The sequence below is a fragment of the Oncorhynchus nerka genome, linkage group LG9a, assembly GCF_034236695.1.
Source record: "Oncorhynchus nerka isolate Pitt River linkage group LG9a, Oner_Uvic_2.0, whole genome shotgun sequence".
Lineage (NCBI taxonomy): Eukaryota > Metazoa > Chordata > Actinopteri > Salmoniformes > Salmonidae > Oncorhynchus > Oncorhynchus nerka.
Window position 1 is genome coordinate 52,328,942 of NC_088404.1, and position 18,947 is coordinate 52,347,888.

Here is an 18,947-nt window from a genome sequence, read left to right on the forward strand (position 1 = left end):
CTACACTCTTTGCAAAAGGTTTTGTCTTTTCAGGAATTCAGCCTTTTCTGTGTTGATCTCCCGATCCCCCATTGCCACACCTCTGAGAAGCAGAGGTTATTTTGTAATTACATCATGTATATCTGATATCTAATTAGAGATGAACTTTACAGTAAAACTATTGGTCAACAACTGAGATGCTTATAAATAGGGTTTTAGATTCATTGCTCTCTCTCTCTCTCTCTCTCTCTCTCTCTCTCTCTCTCTCTCTCTCTCTCTCTCTCTCTCTCTCTCTCTCTCTCTCTATATATATATATATATATGCTTAGAATAATGCCTTGTAACTGAAGCTTTATGCCCTGTATGTGAATCCTTTCATTTTACAATGTAATTCCATTCTCAGACATTTCTTAATGGCCTGTTACTGTAACTCAGCTATCGGGCTGATGGGCTCATTGCTTTCAGTACATGAGTCGTGAGAATCATATCACCCGGCAAACAAAGCAAACAGTTTATCTCAGACTTTAATCTTTAACGACACGTTTCATAAATATTCAAAGTAACATTAGTACATTATTGCTTACCCTCATATCTATGTTCAGGTAATATGAGTAGAGACTTGGTCATTGTGGCTTTGACTAAGGACAGTGCTTGCAGGACAACGCACGAGACAGTATCTTGGGACCTTGTCAACAAAGAAAGCACATGTAATATCAATATAATATGAAGCTCATTTCTGTACTCAGTGTTTTGACCTAGCAATTACAATTAAATAAGCAACACGATATTACGAGATCAGAAAATGCAGAAAACACATTTCTACTCGTTGACAGATTGTTTTCACAAGTCTACTGTAATTAACATTGTATATTGTGACATTGGATGACTGAAGGACGACTTCTTACTAGGCGACGTTCAAATAAACAAACATTCACATAAAAAAAGAAGCTGTGTGAAACAAAATGTTCATTTAACACAAGACCACTTTCAATATTTCACTAATCTATATTTGTCAGCAAAACCAGAATGACCCCGGAGGCAAACAGTGAATCGAACAACACAGATCAATAAGTCAGGGAACATTAAGAGTCGTGCCTCTTATGGCTTCAGTAGGTCAAATAAAACCTCCAATGTACAGGACTAGGCAACTGTTGCACAGAGACAATTTCAAGAGACAATTACATGAGATTTTGGTAACACTTTAAATCAACTTTCATGAATGGGCATTCATAAACATATTTCTTTAAAAAATTACCCGCTTTTTCTCCCCAATGTCGTGGTATCCAATTGGTAGTTAGTCTTGTCCCATCGCTGCAACTCCCGTACAGACTTGGAGAGGCGAAGGTGGAGATCCGTGCGTCCTCCGAAACATAATCGAGCTGAACAGCACCGCTTCTTGACACAATGCCTGCTTAACTCGGAAGCCAGCTGGAAAGCAGCTGTGTCAGCGTGCATTGCACCCAGCTCGCCATAGGAGTCGCTAGAGTGCAATGGGACAAGAACATCCCTGCCGGCCAAACCGTCCCCTAACCCGGGCCAATGCTAGGCCAATTGTGCGCCGCCCCATGGGTCTCCCGGTCACGGCTGGCTGGGACAGAGCCTGGACACGAACCAGGAACTCTAGTGGCACAGCTAGCACTGCGCCACTCGGCAGGCCATTAATAAACAATTTATAAACGTACGTGTTATTTGTAAGCCTTTATAAGCATAATATTTTATAACATTTATAGTTTATAAAGCATTTGATGTTTTTTTTCATGAAAGATATTACAAAGTGTTACCAAGGTTTGGAGGACAAACATGTACACCAGCATTTGAGCAGAGTAACTATCCTAAATTAATCCATTCACAATGCCCATAACATGAAAATACACATGATTGGCGGGCAGAAAAACTGTGTCGAGAGAATACACCACAGAGATAGAAAAACGGGTGTATTCATTAGTGCATACCATTGAAAATGGTAGCAAATATTAGTGTTTCTCATTGGACAAGTTTGTCCCTCCTCGTTTCGGCCCATTTGGTTCCTAGTGAATACGCCCCTGATATGGCCATGCATGCATTTGTCAGGTTTATATTCCCAATGAAAGCATAACAGCAATAGGATTCAAAGTAGGCCTGGTGGGCAGGTCAAAGTTCATGACCATCACTACCACCGCAACTCTTTTCTCCTCCCTTGTTCTTCACGATGTGAGACATCAAAGCTGGCTGGGTAAAAGAGAATCACTCCGCCTCACTCCTCCTTACAGACAGATCACAGTGTAGATACGCATAAGAGGAGAAGAAAGAAAAAACATGTTTTCTTCTGTGTGTATGTACAGTATGCATGACATTGACTGATTTAGTGGACAAGGCAATAAGCCTGCTGTGCTGTGGCAATAGAGGCCTGCAGAAGCTGCCGTTTGGCAGTGGCTTGTTTCTGGGTTCCTTCCCCTCCCAGACACCACCCACAAATAACTTCCTCTTTTCATGAGAGTTCAGCTGTCTAGTTCTGACCAGCCCTGGTGGTTGTGTCTCAATAGTCTAAAGCCTGTGTCGCACAAAGCAATTTGGACGCAATTTCTGTTGTAGACGTAAGTTGCAAACAGGGTTGCATGGGGAGTAATTTGTTACATGTAATCAGTCACATGTAATCGGATAAAAAATAAAAAAATACATGTAACTTTAATCAGCGAGAAAGTAATCGGATTACATTATGAAGTTTGGGTAATCCAAAGGTTATTTTACCCTTACATCTTGGACAGGTAACTAGTAACTAACGGATTACATTTAGAAAGAAACCTACCCAACCCTGGTTGCAAGTGACATCTGAGTCCCGAACAGAACGATATGACAAGTCTTGTAGCTCACTGATTGGACATTGCATACAGTCAGTTGGTGAAATAGGATCGATCTCTAGCACTTGCGATGCAATGCAACTAAGTTGCTGGCCATTTTTGTGGGTTGACACACTGAGCAACCCAGATGCAACTTTGTTGCAAGCATAAATGCAGAGTACGACCCTGCCTCACACAGGAAGCAGCGCAGGTCCTAATCCAGGCACTTGTCATCTCCCGTCTGGATTACTGCAACTCGCTGTTGGCTGGGCTCCCTGCCTGTGCCATTAAACCCCTACAACTCATCCAGAACGCTGCAGCCCGTCTGGTGTTCAACCTTCCCAAGTTCTCTCACGTCACCCCGCTCCTCCGCTCTCTCCACTGGCTTCCAGTTGAAGCTCGCATCCGCTACAAGACCATGGTGCTTGCCTACGGAGCTGTGAGGGGAACGGCACCTCAGTACCTCCAGGCTCTGATCAGGCCCTACACCCAAACAAGGGCACTGCGTTCATCCACCTCTGGCCTGCTCGCCTCCCTACCACTGAGGAAGTACAGTTCCGCGCAGCCCAGTCAAAACTGTTCGCTGCTCTGGCGCCCCAATGGTGGAACAAACTCCCTCACGACGCCAGGACAGCGGAGTCAATCACCACCTTCCGGAGACACCTGAAACCCCACCTCTTTCAGGAATACCTAGGATAGGATAAAGTAATCCTTCTCACCCCCTCCCCCCTTAAAAGATTTAGATGCACTATTGTAAAGTGGCTGTTCCACTGGATGACTTAAGGTGAACGCACCAATTTGTAAGTCGCTCTGGATAAGAGCGTCTGCTAAATGACTTAAATGTAATGTAAATGTAAATAAAAAAAATTGCATTCAGATTGCTTCGTGTGACTTCGGCTTAAAGTAACTTCCTGTCATTGTCTCCTTTCCTTCCTCTACACTAGATCGGACGGGATTGAAGAGGTGATGATCCAATGACGAGCTTTGTGCCACACTGCTTACTTACAACTGCCAAATCTACGAAGATCGGTGCGGAAAGGAAGGAGAGAGGACACCGTGAGAGGCAGTCATTAGGGCTGCGACGGTCATGTCATTTTGGATGATGGTAATTAGTCAGCCAAATGACCGCGGTCATCGTTATATAACCATATGAATAGCAAAACAAATTATATGTATATATATTTTTTAAGGGGCAATCTGCAGTTGCTACATTCATTTTGGGACTTGTGACTGAGTGATATGTACTCATTGATTCTTGAAGAATATAACTTACAAATGCCTCATTTAGTTCAAATGTTATACGCCATCAGAACCTAAAATATAAGCTTGTTTTACTCCAATGTTTGTAAACAAAGTACATCTAAAACTAACACTTTACCCTAAAACATGGTTAATACTATAATTCTGACATCATGGATGGTCAGTCTTTGCATCCATAGCTCTGTTTATGAATTTGAGAGTGGTTACATTTCTCCAGCCCCGTCCCTCAGCTTTATTGTTTCAACCGCAGATTGCCGCTTTAAAGACACACATTTTCTCTCTCCTGACTGCTGCTGCAGGGGGGGGGTTGCCTAGGCAACCAAATACTAGTTTGCTACAACATCCTGCCTGTTTCACCAAGGAGCAACAAAGTTTCATCCGATGTAGAGTCCGTGTTACAGCAGAAACCGACGCAACCGCACAAATGCCCAGCCGTCCCGTCAGCTGTTCATTCCACCCCCCCAAAAACATGATCATAATTTCAATGGTTATGAAGATGATTTTATTTTCATGACAGTCTTCATCCATAACCGTCAGTTAAGCGGTTATACGGTAATTGTGCCAGCCCTAGCAGTCACTCGACTCTGTTGAGGTCCTGCTACCCTGTGTACGTTGTGCATTATGTGAATAGGGGTAAAACTCCATATCCCAGTGTCCTCAGCGGCAGTGGGGTTAAAGGTCAACCCCCTTAATGAGGGCCGTCTCCAGGGTGATGGGGAACTCGTGGAGGGTATGGAGGATGCGAGAGAGGGAGTTGACGGCCGCGTGGTCCTGGACCAAAGCCGACTCCTCGTAGAGACGTGCCGTCAGGTGGGACTCGGCCAACAAGGGGAGCCACTGGGGCAGCAGCTGGTCCCTGCCAACACAAAGGGTCAAAGGTCAAAGCATAACTTTCTCCAGAGGCCTATTCAGGAAGGCGCAATGCTACCTAACGTTCAGACAGAAATACATTGTGTAAAACAAATCTGATTGCCTACCATGTGAAATAGAGTGATCATGTCAGCTCTATTCATTACATTTCTATCAGCTCATGAGGTGTCCTAAATATCTGTCCACTAGGGGTGACTCTTATTATTAAAGAGGCTTCATGCATAGCTTATATTTGTACTCATAAGAGTAAAATGTATATTCTCAGCACTTACAACCAATCTTCTACTTTGTGTGGTTACGGGCCCATTCCTGTTGCCAGCCACTCTGCCAGAGCAGCGCTCAGGGGCTTCAGGGGGAGTGAAAGTCTGTAACTCTTGACTGACACAATTAACACAACCACCAGAGGGCAGGGGTGACGTTCCGATTTTCATTAGAAAGCCCTGTTCAAATGCATCTATCCAAGTCACACCTGCACAAGTGGGGTCTCAACCGGGGTTTATTCGGAAGGATGCAGCGTTCTGAACACGCAGATAGAAATATGATGACCAGAGCTGAAATGATTCCCTATTCTGCATGACAGTCATATCTGTTCTACTTGTTGGATTCTGAGAATATGAAATATACTTATTCATGTCACTGAGGGAGAGAGGGTAATGTATAACGTTTACATGATATCAGGTATCCTATTGAAATATTGAGTGCTTAGGTTTAGAGGGTCTACACCAGAAGTGAATGGTTATCTGTAGGAGGAAGGTATGTGGTGTGTGCAATTATGCTTGGAATGTGCTGAGTGCAGGGAAAGCGATCACATGTGGCAGGCATTGATAAGGGGAGAGAGCCATGGATTAGTGATGAAGGGGGGTCGAGATGAGCTCAGGTCACGTTAACTTCTTTGGGACTGGGGGGCAGTATTGAGTAGCTTGGATAAAAAGGTGCCCAGAGTAAACTCCCTGCTACTCAGGCCCAAAAGCTAGAATATGCATATAATTAGTAGATTTGGATAGAAAACACTGTTTGAATGATGTCTGTGAGTATAACAGAACTCATATGGTGTCTGGCAGAGTGCCATGAGCTTATCACGCGTGCCCCCGTGAGAGTTAGCTGCTTTCCATTGCATTTCTAAAGACAAAGGAATTCTCCGGTTGGAACATAATTGAAGATTTATGTTAAAAACATCCTAAAGATTGATTCTATACATCGTTTGACATGTTTCTACGAACTGTAATAGAACTGTTTTGACATTTCATCTGAACAAGTGATCGCGCATTATGCATTTGGATTACAAAACAAACATTTATTGTGGAACTGGGAGTGCATTCCGATCAAGATCATCAAATGTAAGTGAATATTTATAACGCTATTTCTGACTTTTCTGACACCTCTCTTTCTTTGGAAAATGTCTGGATGTTTTTCTGTGACTAGCGCTGACCTAACATAAATCGCAAGGTGTGCTTTCGCCGTAAAGCATTTTTGAAATCTGACACAGCGGTTGCATTAAGGAGAAGTTTATCTATATATCCATGTATAACACTTGTATATTTGATCAATGTTTATTATGAGTATTTCTGTAATTTGATGTGGCTCTCTGCACTTTCACCGGATGTTTGTTTGAGACAACGCATTTGTGATCATAACACACCAATTTCAAATGAGGTTTTTGGACATAAAGATTAACTTTATCGAACAAAACACACATTTATTGTGTAACATGAAGTCCTGTGAGTGCCATCTGATGAAGATCATCAAAGGTTAGTGATTAATTTAATTGATATTTCAGATTTTTGTGAGCCCTCTCCTTGGCTGGAAAATGGCTGTATGGTTTTCTGTGACTAGGTGCTGACCTAACATAATAGTTTGGTGTGCTTTCGCTGTAAAGCCTATTTGAAATTGGACACTGTGGCTGGATTTACAATAAGTTTATCTTTAAAATGGTGTAAAATATTTGTATGTTTGAGGAATTTTAATTATGGGATTTCTGTTGTTTTGAATTTGGCGCCATCCAATTTCACTGGCTGTTGGCGAGGTGGGACGCTACCGTCCCACATATCCCAGAGAAGTTAAGGGAGAAAGAAAACTTTTTGACCCGTATCACTTAGTGTCCTGCCTAGCAGTAAAGACAATGTTTGTACAGATGTGTAAGTGGACACTCAGCCTTTTGCTTGTGTGAAAAGGTTTTTGTCTAATGCATCTATATTGATCCTCTGGGAAGAATAAACTTGGTTAAGCTTTCATAGCGTCCGTTGAGATTGAACTGTGAAAATTAGAACCTAACATACTAAATATATTTACAGTATATCTGAATGTTTTTTGATGTGACGTTACATCCTCCTGGCCCCTACCATCTCCATTGCCGTTTGAACTTTCAACTTTGACCTCTCACCTGACTCCCAAGCAGACCAGCAGCTGGAACTTGCCCTCCTTGCCGATGTTCCGCGGTGAGGCGTTGATGGCGTTGGCATAGTGACACAGAGAGTCACATAGTTCCGTTGACCCCCGCAAGTCACCCATTTGATCCGCCGTCTCAATGGAAACCACCACCTTCTCTGTGGGGGAGAGGTGGGGAGCAGGTAACACATTAGAAGGACAGGGTTCATAGATAAATAATGACTATTCCTACACTAGACTTCTAGTAATTTTATTTCTATGGCAAGGATGACCCTTGGATAACTATGGAATAAAGATCTGAGCTAAGGAGTCGGGCCAAATTGAGAAGTCGTTCTATGATTTCAGTAAGTGTATGTACTGTTCTAGAAAAATAACTGTTTGAAGGCAAAGATGAGGCTGTGCTGCACTAACAATGAATAATGTAAAAGTGAACTTACACTAAATCAGCCACTAGATTGAGACAAGTTATATGGACTACACTCCACATAGTCTGTCCGCGTGCACACATACACCCACACCCACTTACCCACAAAGTCCCATATGAACACACTCCTTTGGAATAAGCGGGAGGACTTGAAGCCATGCAGGAGGAACTGTTCCAGGGAGCGCACCAGCCCCTCCTCTCCACACAGCAGAGCAGTCAGGTTCCCCCTCTGAGGAGAGGAGAGGTCTTGCATTCAGAAATGTTTGGGCATATCATCACAGAAATTGGAACGCAGGTTTAGTAAGCCAGGAGTCCACCACAATGATGACATTTGATGCACGAGTTCAATGGTATGAGAGTAGCCAATTTTCACGTCCCATAAAGTGTCCTTGCAAATGAGGCACTACTGTCTTGCCTATGGTGTTGTACAATTGCCGGGCTGCAGTGTGGAGGAGTTGAATTATGGTTGCCACGGTGACAAACCCCAACACAGGGCGATAGTATTTAGTCCACTTCATTTCCAAAGGGCTTTCAAAGTACCACGCTTCAGCTTTCCCTTCGGGTTCCTAAAATAACCAAATCCAAAGCACTTGCTGTCACACAATCACCCAAAGCGGTGTGTTTTTATACATTATAATTGAATGGATTTTCTTTCCAATTTTCTGTAATTTACAATTCACCGAGGGGCTGTGTAAATCTGCAAGGCTCCTCAGCTTCTGCTGTGCCGAGGAAAGGGTCATTTATTCAAGCTGATTGATAGAGGCGTTGTCCTGGTGGCAGGGGCTAAGTGGCATCCAATTAAAATGTTATTAAGGTGCGCCACAGGCCCCATAGTAGCAATACTACCGTGATTCACCAACAGTCTCTACAGGGCTTGGTGTTTAAAGGGGAGGTCAGGGCCCGTATCCACTAAGCGTCTCAGAAAAGGTCCTAGGAATCCTGTTAAAACCAGTTTTAGGACAACAACAACAAAAAACTTCGATCAGAGTACGTTTTAGGATGATATTAAAACGCTGCTCAGAGAAAATCTGATCCAGGAGTAAGAATCAGCCCATAAAAGTTGAACTCGCAATCAGGACAGTTGGAGGTACGTAAAGGAAAGGTTGTGGTGACGTTGTTGCAAATCATGGGGAATAACCAATCACGAGGAGACATTGCCAGCTGTGAACTCTGTAGCATGCTACAGAAAACCAAGGTGAACCAAATGTTACAATGGAAAAACATTTAACGGCCTATAATTTACACCTGACACGAACACTTTGCCTACTCTTTTTTATTTTTTTTATAATGTGATGGGCCTATTGCACTGAATCATACAGTATTGCCTGTCTATGGTGCAGGACCCACTGACTCTCTGCCAATCACCAAGACACCTGCTGGTAACATAACTGGTTAGGACAGCTCGAGCTCTCCTAAATATCTGTCGACTAGGCAGGACTCTTACGACTAAAAGGGCTTCATGAACAGCTTTTATTTTTTTTGCCATAAGAGTAGGAGTAAAACGTCTACTCTCAGACTTATGACCAATTCTCTACCCTGAGTCACTGTGGATACGGCTCCAGGGCAGGCTTTTAAAAGGGGGAGGTCAGAGCAGGCCGTAGACTAGAGAGAGAGAGAAAAAAAAGCCAGTCTGCCTTTTAACTGTGAGAGATTCTGCCTTGCAGAGTGAAGGTCATGAATCGTGTACAAGAAACACGAACACACTAGAGTTGGGAGGTGTCCAGATGTTGATAGAGTTCCTGTACCATACCGGGGTATACTGTACTACCAGCAGTGGACCAGCAAGGGATTTCTTTCCAAACGTTTAAAAGAACATACAGAACAATTTAGGCAGCAGGGATCTTGATCCAGGAGGAGGTTGGTTGTCTCTGTTGTAACCAAGAAGCTTGATCTCGCAAACAAGCCACTTATCAAGCAAGTTAGCAAACAAAATGCATAGGCTGGAGCCCTGGGGGCTCATTTATAGACGTTGCATTCGTACAACATATGTCCCAAACATGTGTATGCCAGTTTTCACAAAAAAAGTTGGAATTTATAAAGAACGGAACGTGAGAATGTGCTTTTCTCCCCGCTAACTTTAGACCATGCGTACGCACAGCCAAGAAGCTAAAAATACACACTAAACTTTAGCCTGTTAGGCTTAAGCCTGCATATGGCCTGCACGTTCTGTTGTTAAAATAGTGCTATACAAATAAAATGCATAATTATTTTTGTATTATTCTTATTGTCACTTATTATTTTAGATATTTTTACATTATAGGTTAAATATCATTTGTCACTTGGGCTTAACTATTTGTCACTCATTAACTATTTGCCAGCAGCATACCACCCTGCATACCACTGCTGGCTTGCTTCTGAAGCTAAGCAGGGTTGGTCCTGGTCAGTTCCTAGATGGGAGACCAGGTGCTGCTGGAAGTGGTGTTGGAGGGCCTGTAGGAGGCACTCTTTCCTCTGGTCTAAAAAAATATCCCAATACACCAGGGCAGTGATTGGGGACACTGCCCTGTGTAGGGTGCTGTCTTTTGGATGGGACGTTAAACGGGTGTCCTGACTCTCTGAGGTTATTAAAGATCCACTTATTGTAAGAGTAGGGGTGTTAACCCCGGTGTCCTGGCTAAATTCCCAATCTGGCCCTCAAACCATCACGGTCACCTAATAATCCCCAATTTACATCCCCCTCCTCTCCCCTGTAACTATTCCCCAGGTCGTTGCTGCAAATGAGAACGTGTTCTCAGTCAACTTACCTGGATAAATAAAAAAAATAACATTTAATATTGATGCTTTTCACTGCACTGGTGCAAGCAATTACTCAAAATTGTCTCTGTTAATATAAATATATGTATGTCTGTTCTAGACTAGCCTCATCCAAAGACCCGGGCTGCGTTGGCAATCTTGGCATGATTATTCTCCGCGAGCGTCTTTTGAGACGAGCAGATTTTCTTTGCCCACGATGATGACTGGATTATGAGACAATACAGGTTCCCCAGAGCCATTCTGTTGGACCGATGTTCTGAATTGGGGTAAATGCCTGCACGGCCTACACGCCATGTACAGGTTTTGACCACTGTTGGGTTCCTAGCCACAGGGACTTTCAGAGGGAATAGTGTGACAGATCGGGCATATCACAGCCCTCCCTCTGCCGTGTAATGCCAAGTGTTGGATGGCATCATTCGTCTGTGTCTGAGGTACATACGGTTCCCCTACACAGCCAGTGAACAGGCAAAAAAACAATTGCAATTTGTAGCAATGGAAGTTTTTCCAAATTGTGATCGGGGCGATCGACTGCCCTAGTGTTGCAATAAGGGCAACAGTGAGAACAGGTTTGTGTATGTGAACTGGAAAAACGTCCATTCCATCAATGTGCAAGTGATTTGTGATCGACAAATGGCACTCACCAATGTTGTTGACCATTGGCCCGGTTCAAGTCACGACTTGTTCATCCGGATGAACAGCAGTGTGGGCAACAGACTATATATAAGCTAAATACAGTTGAAGTCAGAAGTTTACATACACTTAGGTTTGAGTCATTAAAACTTGTTTTTCAACCACTCCACAAATCTCTTGTTAACAAACTATAGATCGGCAAATCAGTTAGGACATGTACTTTGTGCATGACACAAGTACTTTTCCCAACAATTGTTTACAGACAGATTATTTCACTTATAATTCACTGTATCACAATTCCAGTGGATCAGAAGTTTACATTCACTAAGTTGACTGTGCCTTTAAACAGCTTGGAAAATTCCAGAAAATGATGTCATGGCTTTAAAGGCTTCTGATAGGCTAATTGACATAATTTGAGTCAATTGGAGGTGTACCTATGGATGTATTTCAAGGTCTACCTTCAAACTCAGTGCCTCTTTGCATGACATCATGGGAAAATCAAAAGAAATCAGCCAAGACCTTGAAATACATTGTAGACCTCCACAAGTGTGGTTCATCCTTGGGAGAAATTTCCAAATGCCTGAAGGTACCACGTTCATCTGTACAAACAATAGCACGCAAGTATAAACACCATGGGACCACGCAGCCGTCATACCGCTCAGGAAGGAGAGATGAACGTACTTTGGTGTGAAAAGTGCAAATCAATCCCAGAACAACAACAAAGGATCTTGTGAAGATGCTGGAGGAAACAGGTACAAAAACGAGTCCTATATTGACATAACCTGAAAGGCCGCTCAGCAAGGAAGAAGCCACTGCTTCAAAACCGCCATAAAAAAGCAAGACTCCGGTTTGCAACTGCACATGGGGACAAAGATTGTACTTTTTGGAGAAATGTCCTCTGGTCTGATGAAACAAAAATAGAACTGTTTGGCCATAATGACCATCTTTATTTTTTTGTGGGGGGGAGGCTTGCAAGCCGAAGAACACCATCCCAACCGTGAAGCACGGGAGTGGCAGCATCATGTTGTGGGGGTGCTTTGCTGCAGGAGGGACTGATGAACTTCACAAAATGGATGGCACCATGAGGAAGGAAAATGATGTGGATATATTCAAGACATCAGTCAGGAAGTTAAAGCTTGGTCGCAAATGGGTCTTCAAATGAACAATGATCCCAAGCATACTTCCAAAGTTGTGGCAAAATGGCTTAAGGACAACAAAGTCAAGGTATTGGAGTGGCCATCACAAAGCCCTGACCTCAATCCTATAGAACATTTGTGGGCAGAACTGAAAAAGAGTGTACGAGCAAGGAGGCCTACAAACCTGACTCAGTTACACCAGCTCTGTCAGGAGGAATAGGCCAAAATTCATCCAATTTATTGTGGGAAGCTTGTGGAAGGCTACCCAAAATGTTTGACCCAAGTTAAACAACTTATAGGCAATGCTACCAAATTCTAATTGAGTGTATGTAAACTTCTGACCCACTGGGAATGTGATGAAAGAAATAAAAGCTGAAATAAATCATTGTCTCTACTATTATTCTGACATTTCACATTCTTAAAATAAAGTGGTGATCCTAACCGGGGCGGCAGGGTAGCCTAGTGGTTAGAGTGTTGGACTAGTAACCGAAAGGTTGCAAGTTCGAATCCCCGAGCTGACAAGGTACAAATCTGTCGTTCTGCCCCTGAACAGGCAGTTAACCCACTGTTCCTAGGCCGTCATTGAAAATAAGAATTTGTTATTAACTGACTTGCCTAGTAAAATAAAAAAACAGGGATTTTTTTTACTAGGATTAAATCTAAGGAATTGTGGAAAAACTGAGTTTAAATGTATTTGGCTAAGGTGTATGTAAACTTCTGACATCAACTGTAATTAGCAGGTTTAATTATGAAATAGTCACAATTATTTCCCCTGCATCATGTAAAGTTTTTTTTCCTCCTCCCAGGTAATAGGGTATATCCCCTTAAACTCTGGCTGATCACCAACTCCCAGGGCGCAGAAGAGAGGCGCTTCAACGAGCTCCACTGTCTCATCCACCCCCTTGTGGAGCACACAATAGGTGCACTAAAAGGGAGATGGCGGTGCCTTGATACACGCGGTGGGAGACTCCTGTACAAGCCTGAGAAAGTGTGCAGAATTGTAATGGCTTGCTGTGTGTTGCACAACATGGCTGTGTGCAATTGGGTTCCCATCCTCCCAGAGGACATGAAGACCCGATGAACCTCAGGATAACTACAAACCTCCTAGCAAGCAGCCAAATGCAACCGCAATTCAGTTGCGACGGGGTGTTATGTGTTGTTTTCAAAGAAGTTTGGATCGTAATTATTTGGTTCAAATACATTTGTTTATCATCAAGTAGAAGGCAATCCATCGTCCTCGAGGATCTATTTTAACGGAATGCACCTCGGGATCCAAATAGTTTCTTAACAGGATCATAACACCTTGGAATTTCTTTACGCCTGACTGAAATAGATTTATTTGTATTTTTCCCAGGCCACTTCTTCAGGAAGATATTCAATGAGTTCCCTAAAGACAATGAATATGGTTATCTTTCTCCTTTAGCCATGTAAAAACGGCTCTTCCTTTCTTATTATCAGCCAAACCATTGGAGTTATAGCTAGCTATACTTAATTCACCGATCACCATGATGGGTTACATTTTGAGATACTTATCACTGTCCTTACCACCATTTTGAAATGCGTATCCATACTAACTCTAAGTAGACCTCCAGTTGTCCTCCAATACCCCTCCCACAAAAGACGACATAAAAATAGAACCATAAACCCCTCTCCTTTCCCCTTTAGTTTATTTAGTTAATTAATTTGACCATTTAAAAATAAACAAGCACACATAAAACTTGAAAAAGCCATACATGCACATGAATAAAACCATCGAGGATATCACACAATAAAGTCTGGGACTTTTTTTCAATTGTGGTCCTCTTGAGACAAGATGGCTAGACAAGATCGAACACAGTATGGCAGTAGATTCTTCCAGTATGAATCTGTCCTACACTGTTGCACAGTTGAGAGTGCGACCTTATTGGTGATTCCCCTTAATGCAGATTGGTCAGTGGCTATGTATCTATGCAATAGAAATAAAATATATATATAGTCTTTGCCAGACTTAAATGCGCTCTAAACAAGCACAAATGTGACCCGTTTCAGGAAGCAAGGCGTATGTCACACGTCACTACTTCATAGGAGAGGCCTTTGAACTTGAACTCAATGTGTTCTTTGGCAGAAATGCCTTTTGGAACATGTGAACTTTCATGTGCCTTAATAACAGACTTGTATGCCATCTGTAAATACTGATACAATTTGTTAAATAATGAGCCTAGTTGGTTTAGCCACAGAAAAAGACGGGAACTTTCCCTCTAGCCATGATTGGCTGAGACAATGGATAGGCTGGACATGCCAAGAGTTCGGAATGGTCTGCCATGTAGCATGCTTCTGTCTATAACATGAGCTGCTCAGTATGTGTAGATACTACAGGTGCCATTTTTTTTAAAGATTTAACATTAGCCATGGAGAACTGCAAAAGTGTTGCTACTACACTCAACAACATTGCTGCCCTGAATTTAGCAGGCGCTATCGACAAAGATCAGTGGGGAAAAGTTGTGATGGACTACTTTCTGCACACGATCAGTGTGAACCGGAGTGATTTGACACAACGCGGGCCAAACAAGCTGTACAAACAAAAGCAGACACGACACAGAATGCCTTACTTAGTAACAGGGGTTCCAGTCTGCCGTAAAGCGATGATCCACGTATACGGGTAAGAGTCTAGCTACATTTTCCGTTATTTTCCGTTTCTAATTTTGCCAAAGTCGTTTTCATTGCAAGTTAAAGCGTACTGTTAGCTAGCTAGGGAATGTTAGCTTGCTGGTTCGCTAGCTAGCGTTACATGTATGATCTGTGTAATAATATTATTAGTATCTCAAAAATCCATATGCATTGCTAGTTATATCCTAATGTTAGCTAGCTACTTAACATTGAATGTATTTGGTTAGCTTTAGGTACCTGCAGATTCATACTACAGCATTTCATGCATTTCATTCCATATGGAAATCCGTTTGTATTTCTTGTAGTATGGGTTGGGATTATGGTTCCTTCTTTAGCTAGCTAGCTACATGTCTAAACAAAAAAGACTCCACTTCACCAGATGATTACATGACCCATGTTAGCCAGGTGTGTCTGGGGTTGATTACGGCCATCTATTGTATTTCATGAACATGTGTAAATGTCTAGACAAAAAGTGACCCATCTTCTTAGGTAGATGTGGCTGGGGGGTGGTTATAGCATTTCTTTCACATGACCCATCAATTTTGACAAATGTGTCTGGGTAAGCGACATCTCATAATTATCAAATGTTTTTTATCTGGACACTTTCTATTTTTGATATCGCTACTATGCAAATGTGCAAAGTCAGATTAGGATATAGGCCAAGAACTAGATAAAGTGTATTTTTACCTGGGTTTTTTCCCTATTGTAGGCTACTACTTTCACCATTTTCAGTCTTGAAATCTTTGGTTGTTAACTACACTACCTTGCTCACTCTGTTTAGCACATGTGAATCCTTAAAGAGATTGGTGGGGCTAAGGCTTCAGAGGATGTAAACGATGCTGAATAGGTGTCGACAAAGGAGAGCTCTCCATTAGGTGTACCAAAATATTCAAGTGCCATTTTCTCAAAAGTGGAGTTTCAAATTAATCAACTTTCAAAGCAGAACTACTTTCCCATTGTTCCAAAACTGCAGGTTATGATATACCATTTTGTAGTGCATAAACATTGTCTGTCCTCGGTTGCAACACTCACTACAGAGTTCCAAACTGTCTCTGGAAGGAACGTCAGCATCAGTTTGTCAGGATCTTCATGAAATGGGTTTCCATGGCTGAGCAGCTCCACACAAGCCTAAGATCACCATGCGTAATGCCAAGTGTCGGCTGGAGTGGTGTAAAGCTCGCCGCCATTGGACTCTAACAGTGGAAACGTGTTCTCTGGAGGGATGAATCACACTTCACCATCTGGCAGTCCGACAGATGATTCTGGGTATGCGGAAGCCAGGAGAACGCTACCTGCCCCAATGCATAGTGCCAACTGTAAAGTTTGGTGGAGGAGGAATAATGGTCTGGGGTGATTTTTCATAGTTCGGACTAGGCCCCTTAGCTCCTTAGTTCCAAGTGAAGGAAAATCTTAACGCTACAGAAACAAGAATCTCTCGGGTAAGAAGAAGGGCGGGAGTGTATGCCTTATGATTAAGGACTCATGGTGTAATCATAACAACATACAGGAACTCAAGTCCCTTTGTTCACCTAACCAAATTATCTACCAAGCAGACACCTCGACGACCCTGCTGAAATAACTTTACTGGACTCTATGTAAACTAAAAACCAAATATCCTGAGGCTGCATTTATTGTAGCTGGGGATTTTAACGAAGCTAATCTGAGAACAAGGCTTCCTAAATTCTATCAGCATATCAAATGCGCGACACGCGCTGGTAGCATTCTGGACCATTGCTACTCTAACGTCCGCGATGCATACAAAGCCCTCCCCACCCTCCCTTCGGCAAATCTGACCATGACTCCATTTTGTTGCTCCCAGCCTATAGACAGAAACTAAAACAGGAAACGCCCATGCTCATGTCTATCCAACGCTGGTCGGACCAATCAGATTCAACGCTTCAAGACTGCTTCAATCACGTGGACTTGATTATGTTCCGGGTTGCCTCAGACAACAACATTGACGTATACACTGACTCTGTGAGCAAGTTTATTAGCAAGTGCATCAATGATGTTGTACACACTGTGACTATTAAAACCTTCTCTAACCAGAAACCATGGATTGATGGCAGCATTCGTCAGCAAAACTGAAAGCGCGAACCACCACTTTTAATCATGGCAAGGCGACTGGAAACATGACCGAAAACAAACAGTGTAGCTATTCCCTCCGTAATGCAATTATACAAGCAAAGCGTCAGTATAGAGACAAAGTAGATTCGCAATTCAACGGCTGAAACACGAGACGTATGTGTCAGGGTCTACAGTCAATCACGGATTACAAAAAGAAAACCAGCCCCGTCGCAGACATCGACATCTTGCTCCCAGACAAATTAAACAAGTTCTTTGCTCGCTTTAAGGACTATATAGTGCCACTGACACAGCCCGCTACCAAAGCCTGTGAGCTCTCCTTCACCGTGGCCAACGTGAGTAAAACATTTAAATGTGTTAACCCTCGCAAGGCAATCCTTATCCCTGTCTGCTGTCCCCACATGCTTCAAGATGGCCACCATTGTTCCTGTTCCCAAGAAAGCTAAGGTAACTGAAACTAAATGACTATTGTCCCGTAGCACTCACTTCTGTCATCATGAAGTTCTTTGAGGGACTAGTCAAGGATCATATCACCTCCACCCTATCTGATACCCTAGACCCACTCCAATTAGCTTACCACCCCAATAGGTCCACAGACAACACAATTGCCATCACACTGCCCTAACCCATCTGGAAAAGAGGAATACCTATGTAAGAATGCTTTTCATTGACTACAGCTCAGCATTTAACACCATAGTAACCTCCAAACTCGTCATTAAGCTTGAGACCCTGGGTCTCGACCCTGCCCTATGCAACTGGGTCCTGGACTTTCTGACGGGCCGCCCCCCAGGTGTGAGGGTAGGAAACAACATCTCCACCCCACTGATCCTCAACACTGGGTCCCCACAAGGGTGAATTCGCAGCCCCCTCCTGTACTCCCTGTTCACCTATGCCTGTGTGGCCATGCATGCCTCCAACTCAATCAGCAAGTTTGCAGACGACACTACAGTGGTAGGCTTGATTACCAACAACGATGAGACAGCCTAAAGGGAGGAGGTGAGGGCCCTCAGAGTGTGGTGTCAGGAAAATAACCTCTCACTCAACGTCAACAAAACAAAGGAGATGATTGTGGACTTCAGAAAACAGCAGAGGGAGCATCCCCACATCCACATCGACGGGACAGCAGTGGAGAAGGTGGAAAGTTAAGTTCCTCAGCGTACACATCACAGACAAACTGAAATGGTCCACCCACACAGACAACGTGGTGAAGAAGGCGCTGTCACCTCTTCAGGAGGCTGAAGGAATTTGGCTTGTCACCTAAAACACTCACAAACTGTTACAGCTGCACAAGCGAGAGCGTCTTGTCGGGCTGTATCACCGCCTGGTATGGCAATTGCTCCGCCCACAACCGCAAGGCTCTCCAGAGGGTAGTGCGGTCTGCAAAACGCATCACCAGGGGCAAACTACCTGCCCTCCAGGACACCTACAGCACTCGATGTCACAGATGATTCCATTCCAGACATTACAATGAGCCCGTCCTCCTATAGCTCTTCCCACCAGCCTCCACTAATCCAGGGGGTTTCAGACTGGCACATAGCCGTTTATTTGGAGGGGGGTTGCAAGGGCATTTTCTGTTAAACCTTACTAATGCTTGTGTACGAAAATATCCTTTAAGCCTAGGCATTGGGCTTGAGAATGTTTCTTTAACAAACTCATACAAGGTAGAAAAGTGCGCATTAATAGAGGCCTGTTCTAATTGTGTTGTGTGTGTGCAGAAGGACCCCATGATGTCTGGGCACTCAGCCAAGAATGACAGAAACTAACTGCTTCCTCTCAGCCTAACTGGAGACAGAGTAAAGTGCTATATTCTACACACCAATGATAGAGCTGTTGTTCTGTTTGGAGCCTGTTTCTGGGCGAAAGGTTCATGTTTTGTGCGTGTTTAGGGGTAGGACATACGTCATTTGGGCCGAGAGTCAAAGGCGCTTGCTTTCCCAACTTGGGGGAACCGTTGAGCTGCTG

General features: G+C 43.3%; 1 protein-coding gene across 2 annotated transcripts in view; it reads right to left on the bottom strand.

Moving 5' to 3' along the window:
- Nucleotides 1–4,534: 4,534 nt before the first annotated feature.
- LOC115134495 (DENN domain-containing protein 5B-like) overlaps nt 4,535–18,947 on the bottom strand; it is a 54,249-nt gene continuing 39,836 nt past the window's right edge. For both annotated transcript variants that reach the window (XM_065022683.1, XM_029668525.2), the window contains exons 19-21: nt 7,837–7,963; nt 7,306–7,468; nt 4,535–4,911 (exon numbers count right to left, since the gene is read on the bottom strand). In XM_065022683.1, coding sequence (XP_064878755.1) covers nt 4,728–4,911; nt 7,306–7,468; nt 7,837–7,963 — 474 coding nt within the window. In that variant the 3' untranslated portion in view covers nt 4,535–4,727. The remainder of the gene's footprint in view (nt 4,912–7,305; nt 7,469–7,836; nt 7,964–18,947) is intronic.